At 39.1% G+C, this 25,263-nt stretch overlaps 2 protein-coding genes across 8 annotated transcripts in view; one reads left to right on the forward strand and one right to left on the reverse strand.

The window, feature by feature from the left end:
- Positions 1 to 14,995, reverse strand: part of LOC100650954 (phosrestin-2) — a 47,638-nt gene extending 32,643 nt beyond the window's left edge. Inside the window, exons 1-3 of one of the 7 annotated variants that reach the window (XM_003394227.4) lie at positions 14,453 to 14,995; positions 4,660 to 4,995; positions 3,777 to 3,931 (exon numbers count right to left, since the gene is read on the reverse strand). In XM_003394227.4, coding sequence (XP_003394275.2) covers positions 3,777 to 3,931; positions 4,660 to 4,749 — 245 coding nt within the window. In that variant the 5' untranslated portion in view covers positions 4,750 to 4,995; positions 14,453 to 14,995. Of the gene's footprint in view, positions 1 to 3,776; positions 3,932 to 4,659; positions 5,055 to 14,276 lie in introns of all 7 variants that reach the window. The other 6 variants (XM_048404718.1, XM_048404717.1, XM_048404715.1 and 3 more) reach the window with 6 other exon arrangements.
- LOC100651751 (sex-regulated protein janus-A) overlaps positions 1 to 25,263 on the forward strand; it is a 63,229-nt gene that overhangs the window by 33,260 nt on the left and 4,706 nt on the right. The gene's annotated exons all lie outside the window — the stretch shown is intronic.

Genomic DNA, 25,263 nt, shown 5'->3' on the forward strand with positions numbered 1-25,263 from the left:
CCTCGATGACGTTTCGTGACTATCAGCTGAGTTTAATCCGAAATAACACGACTTAGACGACCTGCTATGAACTCCGATTGATCGTAATCGTAAATGACAACACGATCTCAATTATTTTAGTGACTTTGATAGACTAAGATAAATAGTCACGCGACGTTGAAGGATCGCCAATGTTATATTATTATATGTTATATTATTTAGCAGAATAATTTGAGGAACATTGGATGACTGTTCTTCGTTAGCTTTATATAGTTTCTTTTAACGGAGCAAGTAATAAAATCAAAGCTGTCACCAAAGTCAACTATACGATAGCTTTGATCACGTTTCACCATCATTATCTCGGTTCGAGAGTATTGGACACTACTCCGAATATTCAACGGTTAATACGTTAATAATTAATTATAATAAAATTAAATATTTGCGACCGAAAGTGGGGTGTCTTTCTGTCGATTGAGACATTATGTTCCTCGTTCCTTATATCCTCCAACATATTACACGCAGATCCGGTTATTCAGGATTTCCGGATAAATTAATTAACCCAGTTTAACAAATGCCGACGCCACACCTGCGACTTTTAACTTTTCACTCAGCGGCAGCATTGAATTTTCCTCCGTTATTCCCGTCGCTAAATCGAGTGCGGAATTTGGTTCCACGTCTGTTTGTTTTGCTGAAAACTTCACTTTATACCAAGTTGTTACACGGAGCTTAGCTACGTTCAATTACATTCAACCAAACCACCGGGAATATCATTCGAGCAACATACTTCGCTTTCAAAGCATCGCGATTCTCCGTTGACACGGTTAAATAATCGAACTTTTCACGACAGAGCTTCATTGTAGCTGGATCACGACACCGCGTATCTTTCGCGCGAGCTTCGATCCATCGCATTCGACGTGTTTTGCTTTCCCTGATCCGCGCACACTAACGAACCACAAATCAGTTGGTACGTTTAATTAGACGTTCTTGCGTCTCGTACTCTACAGGCGGGACATTAGATCCTAAGTATTAGTTCCTATCCTAAGTAGAATCTGTGGGCGGTAAATAAGCTGTCTAGTAATTTTCTCACGTTGATATTGAAAGTTTCTTGATAATATCCAACGGCGATTCTGATGTCACAGCTACTGTAAAACGTGTATTCGCGTCGCGGTATCTTCAGCTATAAATTTACGTTACATATTTTCATAAATTCATGTCACATAAATTCAGTGATGGCTCGGGTCACCATCGTAACTTTTCGATATCTACGATATGGAAGGAATATGTATTTACTAGATTCGAGAATCGATGTATTTGCATTTTCTTATGTTATTTTAGAATCGACAGAATGCTGGACGTTTAATTTATATTTAAATGCTTTGACGTTTCTCGATCAATGGCGATGCACGTACGGTGATTACAAGAAATGCTGACAAATACAATTTATTTTTATTTGCTAAATAATCGGGAACATTGTAGAAATCAGTTGTTTTAGAAGCATGCCACGTCACAATATTTCGAAATACAATCACATAAAATTTTCTCCTCGACGGCTAAACGACAATTGGATTCGAGCTACTCGCGAATACCGTGACACGAGAGCATCGTATCGATCATTTAGCTTCTCTGCTTTCGATTCTCCATTTTATGGGTTATGTTGGCGAAGGATCCAAGCTATCGGATGTGTCCCATCAGCGCAATTGGGTTCCGCTCGCTATAATCGAGGAGACCCAAAACCTCCACGAAAGCCACCGTAATGGTAGATCGATATACTTTTAATGGAGATCTTCCACTTCGATAGTCGCCCCTGACAATTCTACTTTTGACTCGTTTCGTTCCAATTGGACTGGAATGTCGAATGAGGGTACACTCGAGCCAGAATGAGTTGTACTTAAGACGTATTAATTCGAGTTCATCGATCTAATACGAATTTTATTTCTTTGTGACGCTGTAAAGAAAGGAATGAAAAATGGCATAGGACTGTTAAATTGTATTTCGTTCAGAGCTAATTAGTAAATTGCTTGGTAAGGGAAACTTTATTCCCCAAGTAATTAACTTCTCTCGCGTTGCAGACTACCGAGCCGATATTTCAGTCAACTGGTTAGTATTATGAAAATGTAGATGATACCACAAAGCCTAGATAGTTTACAAACGCAACTATCTTCTAACAAGATTTACATTATGTAAAGTCGCAAGTGACAAATATATATGGAATATATGTATGGAAATAGATATGGAAATGATCACTTTCCTATGGCTTTGCCAAGCAGGTAGGGTCAAGGGTCAGACGTGGCCCGCAGTTTGTCATTCCTATTTTAGATGCTAGAATAGCAAAGGCTAGGTTGGAAATTGTATATATAGGAAGAGATAGTAGGATGAGTGCTTGCTATGAGAACTATTTTCTGTGAAAATTATTTCGGTAGTTAGTAGAAAAATACCGTCTTTCTACATTTCCTGTTTCTTTTCTTCCGTCAAAGTCGCGGTTCTTCTCGCGGAAGATGAAACGCAGAGAAAAGTAGAAAACCGGATCTTATTTGCTATGTTCGACGATGATCATTGGTCGTGACATTGGCTCCTTTAGGAGGCTCTCGCTCGAAACGGAAACGAGGTAAAAGGTCGACGTAACGTGGAGATTGCGCGTTAATAGAATCGCGAGACGGACACTATCGAATTGGTGTTCTCGCTGCGAGGCCTTCGTTTCCTCGATGCTTACACGTTCGAGTTTAACCAGTGAACGACGTCGCTTTGTTAATTCCTCAATTTCGCGATCGTTTCTTCGTTAAACAGCGACCTTTTCGGTGGCTATAGGATCTTGGTGACTTTTAATTTCGCGGTCTCATCGATCCTAGATTACAGATTGCGTTCGATTAACTCGCGATCTTGTTAGCGAGTCTCGAATGAATCGTTCGCAAACGTCGCTTCTTTCACGCGATTTTTATTTCTATCACGTTTAAGTATATCTTTCGTGGAATCGTACCACGCAACGCCATTTTTATTCCGGTCGTAGCTGCCATTTTATGGCATTTGGCGTTTCACAAAATATATGATAAAATTATATTATCATTATACTATAAAGCTTGTGATTTTTTAGTCGTTTTAATTTCTGATAAATCGATTAGATAAATCTGAGAAATCGATTAGACTTGTTCTCTCCACGTTTCAAATTCTACCTGTTTGACGCAATCGCTTTAAAGGTTACCAGTTTAGCAGAGTTCCTCGTGTCAAGGTTATCCTAGCATGATAATAGGTCTTACGGTTTAACACGCCGCGTAATTAATTTCTTCGAGCATTTTTCGCTAATTTCAAGAACAAGAGTTCATTCGTTTTAAACTTTCTTCGTATTCCTTACAGTATTACCATATTGTAAACAGTAAGATAAAACGAATATAGTAGCACAGCGAGTAGTAGCTGTAACGTAATCTGTTAGCCAAATTTTACGATGCAAATGTACTCGAATATCATATACACCCTCTTCACACTGGAAAGCAGATGGTAGACGGGAGCTCGTAACGCGGAGCTTGCTAACGACGATAATAATAAAAAACAGCCAATTCTGGTGAAAGCGAATATCGTGTGAGATACGGAAAATTTGATCGCCAGTGTCGCCTATTAGTCTGATCATACCATGCTTCTTTTCGTCTTTGATGCCTCCTCCGTGTCTTTGCGCGATTTCTCGAGCGATCGGGCAAAAGGGCGTGGCCCTGATCGTAAATCGTTAGGGAAGCCGCGGGAATCATCCGTTTCGAGCCATCGTCGACGATATTAATCGGCAGACGTTGTAGAAAGGATCGCGTGCTTACCTGTCTTGCGTGTCGATAGGCTGTAGCTGTGGCAACGATTGGGTCTGCGGTAACTTCTGAGCTCGATTCTCCAACGCGTGTGTTGTTTCCTTTTTGCACGGATCTTGCGCCGCAGACTCTGCGATCGTTTCCGCGACGTGTCTTTCCTTCTCCATCTGCGACAGGATAATGGAAATTGCTTTTAGATCCGGTAGATTGGGTAATTGAATCCAGAAGAGTGGGCAGATGGGTAGTTTTTATTGTAGATTGATAATTTGATTCCGTTTGATATAACATTTTCGATATCCTCGCTTCGTTACTTCGATATTTGCTTCGAGGAAATGCGGTTGTTGTATTGTGGATGTTCATGCATTTGCAGGAAGAATTAAGCGCGTGAAAATGCACGTTATATGTGGAAATATACAATATATATGACGTAATCGTCGATTATAACGTTCAGAGATTGAGACAAATGTGTATTTCAATTGCACTGTTTTGAATTTTCTTTGAACTGCTTTTTCAATGAATTTGCATAAACAGTTCGGTCTAGTGATTGGTATGAGCATCGCAGTAACGCTATATGTAATTTGAAGATGTAATTATTTAGAAATGAATTTGAAATTTGAAATTTGAAATTGAAACGACGATTTATCTCGAATATATATTTCCGTTTGTGACTGTGAATGATTCGACCATGCTGTGTCAGAAATGTGACTCGATTTTCAATCTGTACGTGTCCGTGATGGTTTCTGAATGTCTTCGATCCGATTTGAACGATCTTAGGATTACGTTCGAATGATTTTTGAACGATAGGTTTTCAAATATCTTCGAATCAAAGAATTCAAAAGTAAGCTAGCAAGTTATTACCGTACGGTGTTTCTCATTTATGAAATGGTTTCTGTACCGTAATGGGGTAAAGAGACACCCGATGTTCCACAGAATCCAACGACAGCTCTGTGATTTCTGCTTCCACGTTTCTCTCGTTCTCAGCCATATTTCCGTTCTCTTCTTGGCCACAGAGGCCTAACAAACAATGAAAGACTACGCACAAAACTTACGAATCGTTGTTCGCTCGACACTCGACGAAATTGTTTAACCGAACACTCGATTTTCCACGTTCATCGATTATCACGCGCTTATCTTATTATTCTGATATATTAAATTGTTTCTTGATTATCGAATGGAGACTTCTGTGGCGAAAACCTTAGGAACCGTGGTTCAAGGTCGAGAATAAACGAACCTGTGTCACGGACACCGAACAAATCGATTGTTTCAATTAGTCGATTGATGCAGGGTAATCTAAGAAGGGCAAATATATACTTTCGTTGAAAGGAAACCGTCAATCGTTGTCGAAAAAACCAGGAGAGAGAAGGTATGGCGTTTAGGTAGAGAACAAACTTGGTATATTAACGTTGGGACTATCGAACAAACTGACCCATGTCGCGTCTCTTGTTTTCGCAAACTGTTAAAAAGGAGCAATTTACGAAAATGCTCGCAAATAGTAAAGGAATGTATGACGTTGAACGTCAGTGAGGACGCATCTTTATAAATGCGACGGAATTTTCTCTGAAACAAGTTCCCCTACCTGCGGCACGGTATGGAACGACAAGTCACGAGTCATCGGAGGATGGTTCCGCTTTTGTGGAGTAAAATTTCCCTAATCGTCGATAAGAAGTTTCGCCGGGAAGAGCCGATCGTTGGGTAGTAGCATTGGCCGAAACGGGCCACCTCGTTCTGATAAATCTGATATCGTCTGGATCGGGCATATCTTTTAAGAAACTTGCCTTTTAAGAGACGTTCCATCTTGCGTTTCTCCATCTGACTCGAAACCCACGAGTATCATACGTTCTCGTTGAAATATCATCAAGCTGTACGAGAAATTTATGTGACCAGAAGAATAATTTGTTCCAATGGAACCATTCTAAGGATGTCTAATATTCTGCCGAGATAGGTATGCTTTTTATGTCCGCAGAAGTTGGGTTTCGCCTCAGGACGACCATTCGATATCGTGTCCTGACAAGCCCTCCCTCGTCCATTTTCAACATAATCAAAGCGTGTCACATGCTACTTGCAATATCTCTTGCTCCATCGTCAAAGCGTTGATCTTTCGAATTAATTTGACGTAATCCCTATTTAATGGAATTCCTAGTATAGAACACGAGGGGTGATAAATTGGAATAATAATAAATTGGGGACTTCGTGTCGTAGGAGTATACGGTTCTATGGGTAAAATGGTTGAAAAAAGCTTTCGATAAGCTTCGATAATATTCGACGCTTTCTCGGAGGTCTCCCGAGCCTCTTTCGTTTCAACCCGTGCTTAGAGGAAAGTAGCCTCTGTCTCTCATTGAGAAGTCTTCGGGGATGGTCTTGCTTGCGTCATCTATATCCTTTATTCGGCACGATCAAAGCCGAGTATGGAACACCGCGAGTGGTTCTTTGTTATCTCTAGTCTCTCCACATAATTTAATACGTAAATGCTTAAATGCGTATTTGAGAGATAATTGAAAACTCGCGGAGAAAAATTCTTTGCCGCTCGTAGCTTTTAGAAATCCTCAGAGACACTATCCTCCGGAAACGTTGTGAGAAAGAGCAACTCGTTTTTACGGTTATGGTCCGTCTACAAAGAGTTTTCGTATGTCGCAAAAAATCTTCCGTTTGAAACCAAAGCGGACTGTTCACGCACTTTCTCTGAAAAAATGTGACTAACGCGATAGTCCGGCAGAAAGTCCTTCGTATATTTTTCTGCGTGCCACCTTCGTCGTTTATTTAACGTCTATGAAAACGCATTGACCACTTGCGTAGTGTCCTTGCGTATACTTAAATCGAGCTAAATACGATTTGCTTTGGAACTCGAAGGTTTTTGGGCAATATGCCAAAACTTTTAGAGTTTATTTGATAGTTTTCGCTTGAGTGTTTATTTCATTCAATTATCTGATTCTTTAGCGATAGAAGGATGAATCGGGTCAAAATACAAAAGTAGGAAGAGTATAAACAGGATTTTCAAAATAGAAAAAAGGGAGATATACTTGATAAAACTGTTAATCGATTTCACAATATTTGAATCGTTCGACTGCTTAATCATCGAGATTTCGATTCCCTTTTACCAGCAAAAGTGGTTGAAACATTTTAAAACACTACGAAAAGAACAACGTGAATTGCCATCTAGTCAGTCTATCGCTTTAAGGTCAGCGGTTCGTCCGTTGCTCTCGATTTACATAGAACACGCTGTAAAGCCTCGAAAGAACGTTTTAAGTCTGGCATAATGTTGAATTCTCGGCGAATCATGCCGGGTAATCCATTGCGAATTTCTTCACGCCCCGTCAAGTCTCAGAAGAACCGTGAAATTGAACGTAGTACGTCAAGCTTCTCTGGTATTCTCTTTATATGTTTCAACTCTTTTTGCTCGCGTTTATACTAGTACGATTATCTCTATGTTCTGTCTATATTCATTCTTGCATGGAACTCCGCTTTTTCCAATTTCAATTTGCTACGATTTCTTTCCAGTTATCTCCGAATGATTTTAAATGCTTTGCGTCACAAATAAATTGGATGTTTAAGCAAATTTGTATTTGTACGAATAAAGCTAGAAAAGCGAAAAGTAAAAAGGATACAGTTTAAATATCTATTGTGAGAAGAACTTTGTTTCAGTCATTTCATATATCTTTATATATCATGTGCATTCCGTGTATTTTTCGCATTTCATATGCCCCGTTGTCGTGGCAACGAAACTGAAGCATTCCAATCCTTTTTCACGGATTTGTATGGAGAATTTCCCGTACAAATCTCAACGAAAGACACCGAGTTTCGATGGAATGCAACAAAAAGGTGACGAGTTCTAACTCGAACCTTTCTTTCCAGGAATCCTCGATCTCTAGATTGCTCTTTCTTATTGTATTCAAGCAAGACCCCCTATACATTTGCATCCAAACTCATAAATATTGCTTCCCAAATCAGATGAAAGCGTAAGAAATATCTAGTATTACTTTGCAGCGATACTTTTCTGGAAATTTCACACTGTTGTTACATCGTTTTATTTGCCTCGTTTTATCGGGAATTTCAGTTTTACGAAATACGAAAGTCATCGAACACTTGTAGATACCTTCGGTGAATATGTTATGTGCAATATACGAACATTTAGAAATTTCGTTAGTACTATTACTCTTGACTATCATGACTATATTTATCAAAGTCGATCAATCTGCAAAATTTACATAGAAACCACAAGATATTCGATGCGAATATATGATATGGAAAATAATAGTTCGACCTTCTGTCTGTGCTTCTATCCCGCTAATGAAAAAGATGTGAAAAATAAGGATGGAAACAGAGCGCTCTTTCAATTGGCCACGGATGTAAATCTATCGAGTCAGAGCCATGGCAATTGAAATTCGCCCGCATTGCTGGGAATACCTTGCGGTTTCACCGATTTAGTCGTTGTTTTCGTTCTCGTTTGCCTCCCTTTATTCATCCTGGAACGCCATTTCGTGCCGAAAAATCGTGTATTAAAAATAAAGGGAATGGATGAAACGAAGTGGAGGATTCAGTGACAAAGCTATTCAACGATCTTTGATACGGAATATAGAGAACCTCGGATTAGTTGCCAGTTTTGTAGACACATTGTTCTATTGATTGAGTTATTCGACGCTTTGTGCATCACTGGATTAGTCCTCGAAAGTTGTTTTTACAACGAAAAAAACAACCAACTACACGGATTCTCGTGTTTCGGTATGTTATTTAGGAAATAAATAATGAAGTATTTTTGGAAGCTTTTGTTTCTTCGATTAAATATCACAACGAGTGCTATAGTTTGGATATTTTGTTTGAAGATCATAGAAGTACAATAGTTATCAAGTACAATAGCACAATAGTACAAATTTATACATTTTTGCATATTACGTGAGGTTTTTGCATTTTCATAGCTCTTAATTTATCATAAGCGCATAAAGACGCGCGGTCTAGCAATACAAATATTATAATCAAATAGAATTAGCCGTATATAAAGCGGTTGGGATGGAAACGAGGTCCGAATTATTTCAGTCAACGAGTAGAATATTTGATCGTTCGCGCGAATTTAACCTATTTTTTTAACATCCTACAATTCCCTCGATCAAATGTTGGACGATTGAGCCGCGTACTTTTTACGCTCGTATAAAGTTTCGTTGATTCTCGCTCTCTAACTAACGAACAACGATGAGGAAATGTGATGGTAGGTCGGATGGAAGGTCCGATGGAGGGCAAGACAAATCCCGGTCATTAAAGAGAGCCATCAATCAGGCTCGGGAAATTAGCTGGAAAACAGGAAAGTATATAACGCGGAAAGCTCTGATTCCAGTCTATTTTTGTGTCACTGCTTAGCACGTGTCTCATAAAAACATCGCGAATTTTCGAGGATTTCCACTTTATTCCTCTATGAAATGCGAATGTGATACACGTGCCGTCGCGTACATGCTGGTCCTTGTGTATCTCAGGGAAACGAAGAAAAAATAGAAAGAAAAACAGCGAAAACGCGTGGGCGTGAAGATAAAAAGTATCGACGCGCGTTTAACGAGGTAACGATCGTTAAACTAGAAAAATTGTTTTATGGCGAGGGTACACGATTCGTAGATAGAATTCTTTCTTTGAGAATTTGAGAGAGAAGATAAAAAGAAAAGATTTTGGATTTCCTCGGCCTATGGATGTCAGAAATGCTTCTGATTCGTGAAAATTTATATAAGCGATTTCGGTATTGTCTAATTTGTTGAAGATATAGCGTACAGTAATTAGCAATTACCGTGCGTGTACCTTTGGTTTTCTTTTAACTGAAGCATGGCACTAAAAAGTATAAAGATATAATGGTCACGTAAATGTACAATCAAAAGTTTGGAATCGCTGTTCTACAGAACTGTAGGTTCTCAAAGAAAAGTTAAGCTACAGTTTTGTTTCCTTAGAAAGTTCTTTAATCGAATATCTATTTGAAACGTTAAAAACAATTATTTTTTCGTACCTGTGACAATTTCGTTTCTGAAGAGGTTAAACGCAACGCGTGTGCCATTTGTCATTTGAAAACGAGCAGATGATCGTTACGTAAATCGTCCAGGTACATTCGATCGGTTACAGACCGTTGGTTATCACACTGGAAGTACTTTGCGTAAGATCACGTAATACTAGCAGCCGTAATCGGATACAAAGCCTATCTTGATTAACCGATTGTCAGGTAAACACGGTTCCGTACTCCATATCCGTTAATTATCCATCGGTGTCTCTCAGAGGCTCAGTCGAGTAATTAAACCATAATTATGAGGTAACAGATTTTTCGACGATCCTAATTGTCACAATCGATGCATTATGTAAGGCAAAACATAGTCACCGTGATAAACGGCCAAGGTCTCCGATATGTAGTTACAATTTAATCGAGTTTGTATTGGAGAACTATCGATTATTAGATGCTCGTTAAAATACGAGATCCTCTTTTGCTGTTTTTTTCTGTTTGTACCTTACGCTGTTCGATTCCAGCGAAAAAGTTGCCGTGTTGTTTTTCCCCGCTGTGACTCCAGCATCACAGACTTCGCTTAACGAACCTCTACCACTCGAGAAGAAACACGTTTCATAAAATTCTTTTATCGAAGCATCCTGCTGAGTGGAAGACGAAAAGCACTCGCTGATAGATTAGTTGCGAAAATATTGTTCGCGCAACAGGATCGCATTCTGTTCTTCAAGTATAGCGTAGTTAAGAAAATTTCACGTAGATATAACAATCTGGAAAGTGGATTCTAAGAATAACTGCTGTGCAATTTACTATTTTCCATACAACGCACATATATTATGATATTTTAATCTACAAACGATCTCTTATCTACTTTTCTGAGATTCAGGGTATCGTATAAGATACGCACAATTCTGAATGTTAATCGGATCAAAAAGACATAATTATCTTGTATTTTTTTTTTTAGAAGAGTAACATATCTATGTAACCATTGAATATTATGAGCTATTCGTGAAACGATATCATACACTCAGGATTATTTGTTCGCAAGTATCTTTGTTATATCTTTCGAAATCATGCTTGCAGTTAAAGAAAAGCTAAATGTACACATATTTCACGATACACCTAGAAAGTATCATTTACAATCTCATTATACCTCTTTCATTAACTATACATTTTTTACTTTGAAGAAACTTTGTCCTCCTGTCGGAATACAGATAAACCACCATTACGAACAGAACAGACTTGCTCTCTGCTTCAAATTCTAAATAGGAATACAGAATGTAGGTCTCTAATCTAGATCTGTCTAACACGTAGCTTGAACTTAGACTACATTTCGTTTGCATTCAATATCATGGCTGATGAGTCGTCAACTTTGACGGCTAGAACTTTCTCGTTAGTTACCTCAGGCCGATCCTTGCAATTTACGTAGATGTTCTCGTTACGCAAAGTTGAGTCGACGATAACGCATCAACCGGTTGACGACAACGGTCGAATGTTCACGGAGGTGCCTAAAACGCGTTGAATTTACGACGGAAGTTGGCTTAATCAATTCCTCGCGAATAGAATGAGCTGTCGCGCGCGAGAACGCCCACGAAATTTTCAACGTATAATCCTTACGCGAGAGATTTCGTAATTCCGTTGCATTACGCTGGATCGTGGCAGCCGACAGTCGCGCTATTTTTCCAAGGGATTAAAACGATTTAGGCTGATGATCAAACCCGTTAATAATTCAAGCGTACGACCCTCGAGCTCGCTATTAGTTAAAAAACGTCCTCTCGATGATTAACGACCGATACAGTACAGAATTGGGTCGAAAAATTTTCTGTACTTTCTTTTTGGTCCTTGAAAGAAAAGAAATAAAGTTAAATATCATTTCTATTAATTAGTTTTTAATGCAATTTTCGATATTCATTTATCTGATGACCAATTTAAACTATCTACCGAGTGTTTCATTTTTATTATGAAATTATTCTTTATTTGTAACTGGATTATACAGATTTTAGATTCGGTGTATCGATAATTTTTCCCGTATGAAAGTTTTATAAAGATTTAAACGAATTACCGAGCGACTGTGAAAGTTGCCGTTGCTATAAATTTTATCATGTAACACTTGTACGAAATATAAAATCTCTAACGATGCATTTTGTAATGTTTCGAATAACTCATCGATCAAGTTTTCAACAGTAGATAATTTTTCAAGTAATATTACACCACTTTTTTCCAGCCCTTCGTTATTACAAAATATATTTTTGTCCACCTCGCATCATTTTATATTCTCTCTCTTATTATGCTTCGAAAAGGTTATTCTTTTTATGGTTCAAATATATGTACATTTCAACTAATACTTATGATTTATGGAAATCCCCGAATAAAATTGCGAATATATAAATCTGATGACAAAACTTTCCGACTAACTTAACACAAACAAACATCATCGTTATATAGCGATAAATCGATAAAATTCTACGCAATTAGCGATTAGCTGGACGATTAGATCTTTTATTTAATCTTCGATGCGTCCACGTGCTACTCTAGCTAAACTGTCGATGATCTTGTTGACTTTAGGATGTTTAGTGTAAGATGAACTCTCAGGAGAATTTCCCTGATCTCCGGAGATTAGAAAGCATAATTAATCGCGAATTAATTCGAAGACACGCGTCGCGAGACTAACGGTGTATCGAATTCAGGAAGCAGAGACCATCGCGTCTTTCTTATGGTTGACTCGGTGAATTATTCGTATGACGGCGAGCTATCGGACAAATAAATTTCTAAAGCAGGGCAGACTTCGCCTACTCGGTTTTTGGGCCATCTTAAAATTCCATAAGCCATGGTATCCTGTTTGCTCATACATTTTTCATGAGTATGTTTGCGCAAGAACAATGAGATGCTTCCTGATACATCGAACGACGTCATGAGTCAGGATTATCGATACCAGAGTGCACTTTGCATACGTAAAATCGCTTTCACGTTTTCCTTGCGCGGTTTGCATCGTCGAGCTATAACTATACGAGATATTTATTGACCAGGGAACGAATACAAACAGTGTACGGTATAACTCAATTTATCTGAACTCATTGGGGGACGAACAGTTTGTCTAACTAGAATTTGTATAATAAGAGTTTACCGAGTTTCACACTAGCGAAGTATTTGGACACCTGGTGCAATTTGATCAAAAAGTTGATATTTTTATTATATTTGCAATGTTGTGATGGAAGAATTCCATTGCCTGTTCTTTATCTCTTTCTACAGCTGCGATCAAACGCTGTCTGTCAGGTTTAAATTGAAAGAAGCAATTTAACAGACACGCGCAACAATAACTTTAATTCGCGTGTCCCTATAAGACAAATTTTCACGTATTTTCGATTATATACTGTGCCGATAATAGGTATCGTCGTGCCCTTTAAAATGGAATAACTTTTGTAAAATTGGACCAAACGATCTGATTGTTGCGAAGGATTAGAAGGTTTAATCTGTTGGATAATATACATAAATAATTAAAAAAAGAAATTGATCAGAATCGCGAAAGAGATCTGAAAACCAACCAACCCTTAACATCCTTTTCATCTGAGCTTGCAATGAAGACTCGAAAAATTCGTCTTGTGGATCTATGTCAGTCATACACACGCTGAAAATTTGATTGAAATCAATCAACGTTGTTACGAGTTGCTGCGAACGATTTAAAGTGGTCAAAATCGCAGCTTTTTACTAGACTTTAGATCTATGGCTCTATGACTATAATAAATCTAAATCTTTCGATACCTGTCGTTCGTTTCTGTACCAACTAATTTTGATAAAATACCAAGCATATTTTAATAAATCTACATGACGTATTTTTTAAATTTTCATTACAGGCTCAGATAAAAAAGTTATAAAAAGTGATCTTCGTTATTTTCTTTGTGATTCCGACCAACTGCTAAATTAATCCCTTCTACCTTCTAAAAAAAAAAGATCAAGCCGCTTTAAAAAAGTTACTCCATCTTAAAGAGTATACCGATATTCATGTTCGATAATGTAGAAATTATTCAACATTTAGGAAGTACACGGTTGCCTGGGATAAGATTAAAGGATCAAATTAAATTACAGAGTTTCGTTTGAAGTATATTTTGTGTATTCCCAATAATTTAAAAGCGTATGTATTCGTTCATGTAATAGAAATTCAAGTTCAGTTAAGCAGGCTCAAATAGTATGAAGCCATTTAATCGGGCGCGAATTAAACTTTCGATCGAAAAAATGGAGTTCAGATAAATAAAGTCCTACTGTACCGATCATTGGTAGTTTCTACCGATCTTCGAATCATCGAAAGCTTTTTCTTCGTTTAAATCGTTCAATTTTTGTGGAAAATTTTCCTTACAACGTGATTAAATTAGCTCCTATTCTTTTCTCCTTCTTTTGTTATAGTAAATCGATCGAATGGCTCGCCTAACTGAGGATTCGCGTTCTATTATCGCGATATCATTTACAAAACGGAATAATCCGTTAGCAAGTTAGACAAGCGAAAGGGGCTTGAACAACGCGGCGAATAATGAAAACGCCGCGGGAATTAAATGAGAAATTACCTGTCCTCTCGTCTATACCGTTGCGAGCGCGGAAAAAGTACGCCCAAATATATCTTTTAACTACTTCTAATACTTCCAAAATCTGTTTCAACAGCAGATTTCTATTACGAGGTGGGAATTCCGATTTTGGATTTTGACTTCTCACGAACGAGACCACGTCGGTTTATTTTACTTACGAGCACTATTTACACCGCGTCACTAGTTGCTAGATCACTGACGCTACACTGTAAACAAACCATCTATCGAATACCGTGATCTTTATTACATCGGTTCTCGATCATCCTTCGTATGTATCGATCACTTTCTCGAAAGATTGTCTCACAACTTTTCAATTCTTCGAAACATTGTCCCCGCAAAACTTTGAAATGTAGGCCTTTCACCGATAAATTACGAATTTTGAACCCTAATTTGATCGTTGTTCTTTATTCATTTCTGTTGTCGCTTCTAATTTTTATTCTTCGTAGAACTTTGGAAAGATTCGATAACGAAGAATGATTAAAGAAAAACTCGAGCGATTCTGTAGGATATATGCAGAACGATCATTGATTTGGCGCAGTTTATGATTCGCGATTGACGCGATTGATGGAATTTTACGAGGCTGATTGTTTTTATTTGTCTGCGAAGCGCGGTTTTTTCGTCAGGGCCGCGAACAAGTGGTAGAGCTCGGCGTTGTGCCCGACGTCCGAAGTCCAGCACGGCTCGTCGACTACTGAGGCATTCGACGCAGGCGTCGAGGCGCCTGGTCCCTTCACGCGATCTCCTGCTCACTTTCTCACCGAATAGCTCTTTTTCAAACTACCTGTTTACCAGTTGCGCCAATTTTACACGCACTGTAACTGTTATTCGGAAAGTCTAATTGGTTACGATACATTTAATTATCTTTTCGTTGGATGGACAAACGATACTTTTCCCTTTCATCAAAGAGAATGTATTTTTGATCAGATAACGAATTTATCAAACGCGAATCATCGTCAACGATCATAATCGCTCGAGTGATCAGCCCGTGGAGGAAAATGAAACATCAGCGTGTTTGACAGAAATCAGAAATCACGTTACAGAAATTACAATGACGAATTATGCGTGGCGTATCTCAAAATAAAGCATACGCGATTAAACTTTTAATTATTGTAACTGAAGTTATTCAGCCGTGATGTATGTCATTTAAAATTCGCTTGTTTTCATGTTTTTTTAACGAACAATATTTATTTATCTCGACTTTACTTTTCCCCCGTTGGAATAGTACGATTTATGAATAAAAATGTTTTACGAATAAAAAATTTGTTAAACTAAATTTTTCAATTTTACAACGATCGCTTAAGGAACAAACAATTTTCGTTTCAAACATTTTTTTTATCAGAAATCTTTTCTCTCCGAATTCCTACTTTCATTTTCTGTATTTTATTCTTTATTGGCGATATCACGGTCGATCGTATCGAATAATTCAGTTGGTCAGAATAAACGGAACGTCCTGCACGAAAGTACCGCGTGGTAATCCGACACGGCGATCGGAAAAAGCAATTGCCAAACAACAATACCAGGTCAAACAACAAAACTTCCTAGTATCGTGAATAATTTCATTCGATATAAAAATATCGTCGTACCGCGTATTACGCAGAGTCGTACTACACGTACATACTTCTCATCCTATTCGAAGCGTGTTTCTTCAAGGTAATTCACATTCGCCAAACTTACCCACTTTCACCGTTTTAACCATTCTCCTTTCGATCTGTATTTCGTATTCTTTGCTCGGGATTCTTCGATGATGATTTCGAGATTTTAACCTTGACGAGGCTGCCACGGAGTTCGAGGTGGCGTGCGTAGAAATCGTATCATTTCAGTCAGCCGAGAATACCACGCGAGTACGTAGGTTCTCATCCAGCTCTTTCCCGCAGATTCCTACCGTCTTCGACTCTGCTCAGTGTTTTCACCCTCCGCAACGTTCTGCGTGATTATCGATTCTCCAGTTCGTGTATAGGACTCGCCTGTGTGTCTTTAAGGACATAGCGAGAGAATCCAGCCACGTTTCAGTGGGAATTATCGTAGAGTTAAATTATTTAACGATAAAATGGAAATGAATGATCAAAATTCTACCTGTAACTTAGGGGATCCTCCCAAAGCGACGCCCGAAAAAAGACCAATCCTTTTTACCTTTTTCCTTTTTCCTACATTCCGAATCAAACTACTGAATTTTCTAAACGAATTTCCCAAATCCCGTATCACCTAAGACATATCACGCGTTCCGATCAAACTAAAGAAAAAAAAAAAAGAATATATCTTTTTAAGCGTAAAAGACAATCGTTATTCCACAAAATGAAATTCATTTGTCACAAATTTTTCTGACAATTTTGAGAATTACATTTTAAAATTTCATGGACATATTTTCCAGATGTTACGCTATAAGAAAATTCAAAAAACCATCGATTTTTCGGTGTACCGGTAAAACTTCTTAACATTTTAGTCCGCATTTTTCGTCATATGGTTATGAATTAAAAGACTCGTGGAGCGTTATTCGATCGTGAACGTTATTCCGTGAAATTATTTTCGATTTCACAGAAAAACCAGTTCTCGAGGAGGAATTCAGGTTTGGAACGGCGATAAGCTCGATCAATTTGTGCGACATGCATTATTCATTAACCGCGAACCAATGTAAGTCTGGGGAGCGTGTGAGCAAACGAGAGCACGATCAAAGGTCATTGTATAATTAGCGTGGATATTGATATAGAGACGTAAAACGCCTGTTTGCTATCAAAGGTACTAAGCGCGAGAAGCATAGAGAAATTTCACTAAAATACAATCGATCGCTTTTAATATGCAATTATATTTCAATTCATAAGCTCTTCGAAAGATTCCTCGAATTTCTCGCAATAACGGAACCGTGGAATCATGTAGCAAGTCAAACGTTACAAACGGATGTCACAGGTTGCATTGTTGCGGCAGATAAGCGTACCATATTTGATTGACGCGGCGTTTGCTGCAAGGCGACCCGTGTTCTCTAATTGACAAGATCCCGGAGCTTCGAGTCGAAGTAGCTGTCACGACGCGTTTGTTTCGAACACTAAAACGCGTTAATTTATCAGCGTCAAAGACGTGGAAGGCAATTTGAAAATCACCTCGCCTATTTTTCAAGAAAATACGTAAGAGAATAATTGGACGATGTTCTGTAAAAACCTACCAACCCCCGATGATGTGAAATTAAGTAAATTTAGATTGAATATATTAATTAAAAAAAAAAAAAAAAAAAAAAAAAAAAAAATGGGAGAAGAGAAGGTAATCCAATTGGCCCCATAAAGCCAATTCTACTTAAGAAGATTAAAAATCGTTCGATATGATCGAGTCGTGTTATTCTTGGAATTTGGAGGGAAAAATTAAACCAGAGAATTAATTCATCATTTGCTTCGTTTTTCAATGTTCTTTGGAGGTTCAAAGATAGATATTTGATGGATTACAGAGAAATTTTGTAAGATAGATATTTCATATATAAGCTTGTAAAAGAAGGAACGACATTGGAGGAGAGTTGCTGGCGAAGAGGAAGGTCCCGGATGACTAATAGCTATCGCATCAAATATTTAGAAAAGAAATGATTTTTCAAAGATACTGACATTTATAATACATAACTATAATTGCGGCGCATGATGTCGCGGTAGGCTGCTATCTAACGCTGTTTTGTAATTCACGATGTTAACGATATCACTACAACTTTTTAAAGGTTTTAGTTAAAGAAAAAAAAAGAAGCAAAATTTGTCGATATCTAATCAAAGCTAGATAGAAGTTCGATAAAGTTGCCGGTAGATGTTCCGACGACGGTCATAGCTTTCATTTTGCGGCTGCGACCACGAAACTTGGATCGAGCAGCGAACTTGCTCGACGTCGATTTCCTGGAAGTTTCGACGTGAGCGATTTCTTGGAAATTCTGGCATTCATTTGTTCGCGTGTCCGATATTTCATTATCGAGTACTACTCTCGCTGCGGGATCGTAAACCTCGAAGCTCGATGCACCGACTTGTGTGAATGGCTCGCGGCTTCCGAGATTGTCAAACTTCTCCGGATACAATCTGTACATAGTGTGCAGGTACGTCGGTCGTGTTTTCATCGGAATCGATTCAACCACAAAACTCGCCCGCCAGGCAACCAACGTCCGGCAAGACGAACAATAACGATGCAAACGATAAAACCATCGAAATGGACCAAGGGGGTGAATAGGAATCGAGCGTACCTACGATTTCCTCTTCGCAAACTTCGGTGTTAGAGACACGATAACGATAACCAACTGGACCGAAACGGAGGTTACAAGTTGAAGAAGGTTGTCCAAGCGTTGTAGATTAATTTGACGTTTCTATGTAACCAAATACATACAGTCAGGGAATATATGCGATTTTAACCTCAAGAGGTATTTTAGTAAGAAAATACCGAGCTTGTGCCAAGTGTAATATAGTCGTTGAAATATAGAATAACAAAAATTATCGCCGCACACGCAGCAAAATAATACGAATTACAGCCGCGAGCGCAAAATATTTTGCTGTCTTTTCTAAATTTCCTCATTCGAGAAAGTAGTTTCGGAAAGCTGTTTATACATAGTAAGTTACAAAGCAGATATTACATCCATATAACAGCTTTCACATTCCAAGGCAATGCATTACCCTGTAAGTAAGCATTACCAATTTTTCATTATTAATATTAATTCTTTTGTTAGATCAAATCGAATACTATTTTTCCCATAGATGATTGAACTTTATAGCCCGCGAATTCCATAATAATTAATTCGCTATTAAGTTATTAATTTCCATCAAATTCTGACGAGTGAATCTAAATACCGGAAGGGGGGTTATCCTGGCTCATATATAAATCACGAGATCACGAACATGCTAAACTTTCGATGCAAAGTTATGCCCTTTGAAGGTTTATCTCGTTATCAAATTTATTAACAGCTGAGATACGCTTCTACGTTTATAGGAAGGTTTCACGCGACCGAATAACATTGGATATTCTCCCATGTTTCCTTTGGATACTCGAACGATTAAAGCAGCTTCTGACGAGACAAGATCCTTCGTCTAATTTCCGTCGTTTTCCGTACGATTCTCATCCAAAAGAGATGGACTTCTTCGTAGTTTGGTCTTTATTCGTTGTCTAAGGATATTCTCACGACCTGTCCTTGACACTCGATTTCAGCTTGCTTGAAATATCATACTCCACTTTCCCTTAATCCTTCCCACAGTAATACGTTCTAACGATAGTTTCCACGCTATCCCGATTTCTAATTCACACGTTTACTGCTCGCATGTATCTGAACACTCTGGCTGATTCTTGCTAACAAAACCTGAATTTTCCCAATCTAATTACATTACTGATAAACAAATAATTAAAACGAATGCTTCCTAACTATTTTGGAATAAGCAGATTGTAAATGTAAATGATCTATTAGGAAGTACAGTAATAATATATATTTTTATTTATCGTATGCAATACTACGTACATTCATTTTTTAAAATATATATGTGTTCGAATACTTTTGAGGGGGACTGTAATTCGTTGCTTCGTAATCGACGAAACAATCCATGGAAGATCGGATAAAACGATTCCAGGAATCGTGATACAAGAGGCGGGATATTCTATCGAAAATAAGGATAGCCTCGTCGGTCATTTTTTCATCCCCTTTTCGACGATCCTTCGTGAAAAGGAAACCGAGCAAGTATTCGATTACCTGATAAAATATTGCCACACGAAATCTCGCCAATCATCGCGAAAACCACCCTCGATCGTCGGAAGCAAAACCTACAGATCGCTTGGAAAAACCTCGATTATCGGCCAAACTTTCGTCTCTCTATTTATCCACATCTTGCGGCCATCGTAATTTATCTCGTCGCCAATGTAATTTCTACTTCATTTCCGTGTTCAATACTTCAGTTAGAAATACAAGTGTTCGTTTTCTTTAGTGTCATAAAAAAATTCGCTGGATCTATGACGCACGTTTTCTACAGAATACATCCGTTTCTTACGTATCTGCGAGGAAATCTGCTCTGTTGTAAAACTCTTCGATTAACATTCGTCTGACGTCGATACGTTGAATGCAGGACCATTTTCACTGTTCAGGCTACGCGAGTCATCGATCGTTTCGTAGCATTTCGCGATCATGTTCCGTTTTACACGAAACGGTCCGATCTAAATGGGAAATTCAGCATGGGTCATCGATGGCTCACGCGGTATTCAACGTGTTAAAGAACGTGATAAAAAGCGTCGTCTCGTTTTACGATTTTCGTTATGCGCCGTTTGTTCTTCCGATTTCGCGGCATTACTTTGGCTTTTACGTCGCTGTTCTAGAAATAAATTAACTCTCCGGCTATGCGTTTCATCAGAGAGAAAGTTTTATTGGTCCGGGCACAGTGATCCTCCGTCCATAATCGAGTAACCCGAGTTTTAATCTCACGAAGATTTACTTTTATCCTTTGTGCGCAACTTTCCACCTTGCAGATGGAATTTGATAATAGACATAGTTCTCTGACGTAATAATACGCCACAGAAACAAAAAGATATTTGTACTAAAAAGCTTTGGAAGTTTTCCTTAACCTTTCTCATATGTTCGAATTAAGAGCGTATCTTACTCGGAATCGTGGGCGCCGATCCAGATGTCCGTCAGAGGAAAAGAGATTACGAAGTTTTACGTAAGCCAGTTGGAAAATCGGCTTGTGACAAGCCGTCGGCGAAAGTTAGATTTACATCACTGTGGCCCATGAAATCGCCAAACTTGAACCATTCTCGCGTAAAAAAAGACATCTTAATACGGATGGAACCTATTTTACTTTTCCCTCGCGTCTTTACGTCTTTCTTTTTCGCGCTCTCTCGATCGGGTTTGTTTTCTGAATAAACACGAACTGCAGGATACTGTTGTAAAACCTAACCCAACTCCACCGATGGAAAAGTCGTTCGGTGTACCTTGAACCATTTCTCCTATCTTTGCTAGGTTTCTATTATGTAACAGCAAAGTTTGTTCAAATGCTCGTTCATCCGGTAAATACCGTGATTAATCGAATGCATTGAAAAGCATCGTCCATAAGACGAGTTTTCAACGCTTCGGCGATTTAATTATCAGCAAGTATTTCTATCGATGGATCAAAGTATTTGTTTCATTCTCGGCTGGTACACGCTCGAAAATTTTAATCGATTCCCAAGGACGTTAAACAAATTGCGCTAGAACAGATTATCGCGAGTACAATCGCGATCAATCGTCCCGTTAATTGTTTCTTACGGCGAAACGTGTGTCTCGATGGCGTAATCTTCTTGGATCCGGCTGAATAGATTATCGTCATTAGGCGATTAGCACGGTGCGATTCGTTCGATCGCCCGATTTAATCCGTACCTGTTATTTTTCATAATTTTCGGAGATCAAGCGAGAGTTTGAAACATAAACTGAAAATGTCCAAACTGGAGGGATATTGTTGGTTTGATCGTTTGTAAAAGAGTGATCGTAATCCTTCGACCGGTTGGTTGACTTTTTGCAGAATTTTTCGGCGGTAGCTTGACGAGTGTCATTGTACATCGTTGTATATACTATCGGAGCTGCAAAATTCCGCGCAAGTCCGTGAAACATTTATGATTGAATTTGTTCGCAAAATTTAAATTTCACGCGTGGGCGAATCGAACCAAGAGTCACGATAACCTTTAATCTTCTAGATGAACTTTGATTCTCGTCCGATTTATTTTAAATTGCAACTTTGCTCTCGTTGGTATAAATTTCCGGGTTCTCTAAGCGACCTACGATGTTGTTTGCAGACTTTGCGAAACGAGCCCCAAAATTCTAGCAAACTTATTATCGACCGAATATCCCTTTAATTCACGGCCAACATTTTCCGCTCCTCGTTTCACGACTTAATCAATCCGGCGAGCGTGTCCCCTAAAACTGCTAATTGCAAATGAATATCGCCAGAGTGTTAGTGGCATCGGACCTTAATTTCGAAAATTTGAAAGCGGCATTGAGCGTGTCGCGGACGAATTCACATCCCAAGGACGGCCATATCCCTTCACGGTTACAACCTTTTTCCCTTGCTTGGGATAATGAACTTGAGGGCGATGATTATACCGTCCTAATTAACTTCCCTCGACCTTTTTCACGCCTACAAACTCGCTCGCCGATAATTGGACCGTGGTTCGAGTCGGCTGAATCGCAGCGTGCTGCAATCGCGTTTGCTTGTCTCTGATGAAACGTTTTCGACAGGTTGGCTGAAGCTACAGCACGGCGGAGTGCAAAATTCTCGTTCGACGATTTGCTTTGGTCAAACGTTCGTAAACGTCCATGCGTAAAAAAGAGAGAAAATCACGACGATTCCCGAGTTGCGCGATGTTCGTTCGTATGGCGAACGAAATCAACCAGTCCATTTCCTTGTCCCATTTCCTGCTTTATTTCACTCTCCCGTGGCAGTAGCAACCTTGGAGAAAAGCTACATTCGCGGTGCTCGTCGATGGATGGACCGGAGATTCGATCGTTGTGTCCTCTCTTCTGGTTTAATCGTGGTTTTTCATCTTGTTGCGTGATATTTCGCCGAAAGGACGATATTTCATCGAATCGCGTGTGGAAATCGATACCATAAATCTTGAGTTGCGAAACTGCAGGCTCGTGACGGCGAAATTGACCCGTCTCACCTGCATAAATCAGTTGCGCGTTTTCGCGCTCGACAATATCATCTGGCGTGATTATCGAAACTTCTGGACAGGTTTTCATCGTGGACACCTTAGACGAATGCCATTATCATCAGATAAAACGTCTTCTGTTGCTTTGACTAGCGACTTCTTTTTCGTAGAGAAGGATACAATTGCCATTATGATAACATAACGATATCCATGAACTCATCGTTGACGTTTATCGATACCTTTCAGATATAGAAATCGATAAACGTTTCGAGACTGATACAAAAATAGTTAAATCTGATTCTTCCTGTTTTCTCGTACTTTGTATTTCTAACGATCAAAGCAAACATGTTTCTACTTTTTCTTTGTACGAACACGAGTAATTATGATACGGCGAATTTACGATTGTTTAGATCCTAAAATCTCGTTTAAGATCCCGTCTAACAAACGTTTGCGGAGAAATCTTGAATAGAACCACGTATATTATCGTATATTTACGACGAAGGATCAAAACAGATTTTTCTGTTACGGAAACCAACTCCGGCGAAGCCAGGGCTCTTTCACCTAGCAACCGGAATCTTCTCGGCCCTCTACCTTTACCGTGTTTCGCACTTAACGATTTACCCGGCCGTGCTTTTAGTACCCACTGAGAGACCGAGATACCCCTTCCTTATCGATTTCTGGTAATTTCCAACTCACCCCATTCGCCCCTTTCTGATATTGCGGCTGATATATACAACGTACATTCACGTCGTCGATCTTCTGGTGGCCTATAAATGCCGTTGTGCTTTGTAACGACATCGCTCGCTACAGCCTTTATTTTAATCACAGATTTACGCATCCACTGTCCACCGACTGCGGATCCAGCGATAGTTGACTCGAAGATGGATTTTTTAACGAGAGAAAAGTCGAAAATCTGATCAATAGTATTTAGACGAATGGTAGAATTTAGATGGACGTTTCGCTTCGAAATTTGTAGACGGTGATCGCGTCAAGCGCGATTCGCTATGTTAGCGAAGTTGCCATCTCCAACAGCAAGGAAAAGCTCGCGGTATAAATTTAAAATAACCCGTAGTCTTTTCGCACGAGAATTATCCAATACCGGCCGTGTAGTCCTATCTTTATTTCTCATTTTTATTTCTTCATTATTCAGCGTCGACGTACTCGGGCCGTTTCTGCCTCGTGTCGAAACTTGGAAAAACGGGAGCACGGAATTAATGGGATACGCTGCGTTTAGATGGGTCAAGATAAACGTTTTTCCGTCAAGGTTTTACTACGGACGGGACGTGGTCGCCTCGTTTGTCACGCGTGTTACCAGTCTCCTTCTATTCTTTTTTCTTTTCCGGTTCTTCGTCCAATCCAAAAACGATGTCGATAGCACCGAAGAAAACCACTCGACAACGTTGTTCTCCCCCCCCCCCTTTTTTTTAAATTTACTGCACGATTCATAGCGATATTTCATCCCTTTCAATCTCAAAGCGAGACCGAGCTTTTTCGTCGATTCTGTGTCCACCGTTTCTGTGAAATTTATATGCGTCGTCTGAACGTCGGACAATGAAATCGTGTTTAATATGCACGGGTGTTCTGTCATCAGCGATTCCCGCGAGTATACAACCAACGTCAACAGAGAACCACTCTTTTGTCACGTTTTCTTCTTTTTTTCCCTTCCCTTCCCGGATCTGGATAATTGATTTCCCGCTACTCAATAATTCCCTTCATTTATTTCCAATCTTGACGTCTAACCTCGTCCCGAGCTTCTTCGTAATTATTTACGACCGACGCTCTACAAACTTCTTCGTAGGACGTGTGTTTCACAGCGTGAGAATACGACGAAAGTTATTTTTTCTCCGGGGTTAATTACAAAGTACAGTCGTCCTACGAGGAAATAATTTCCATCCGAAAGAAACGAGGGTCACGCACAAATATGCACAGGTCTGGGCGAAATTTTCATTCGTTTCGTGTCTTCTTCCTTTGCAGATCGAACTATAATATAAAACCTTCCTCATCGAAACAACGATGGCAATCGGATTGGTAACCTGGATTCTCATTGCATAAAGAAACACACGTGTTAGCAGATAAGGATAGTTTTATTAAAGAACGATTCCAAAAAGCAAACGATCTGTGCGTTTGCAATTCGTTTGCTCGATACTATGTTTACTATGCAGATTCGTGACATCGATATCGCACAAGGATCGATAGAAAAGATAAATACGACGCGCTCGTTGAAATTAAACGAGTTGATTCGCTCCGCGTCGGATTCGATTCTCTCGATGATGCGACGTTCGCATTCCTCCGAAATGAGAATCTTTAAGAAAGAAATCTTGCCGATTGTGATCGATATAGAGATTATGATCGTGTTCAAAACGGCCAA

The sequence above is a fragment of the Bombus terrestris genome, chromosome 3, assembly GCF_910591885.1.
Source record: "Bombus terrestris chromosome 3, iyBomTerr1.2, whole genome shotgun sequence".
Classification (NCBI taxonomy): Eukaryota; Metazoa; Arthropoda; class Insecta; order Hymenoptera; family Apidae; genus Bombus; species Bombus terrestris.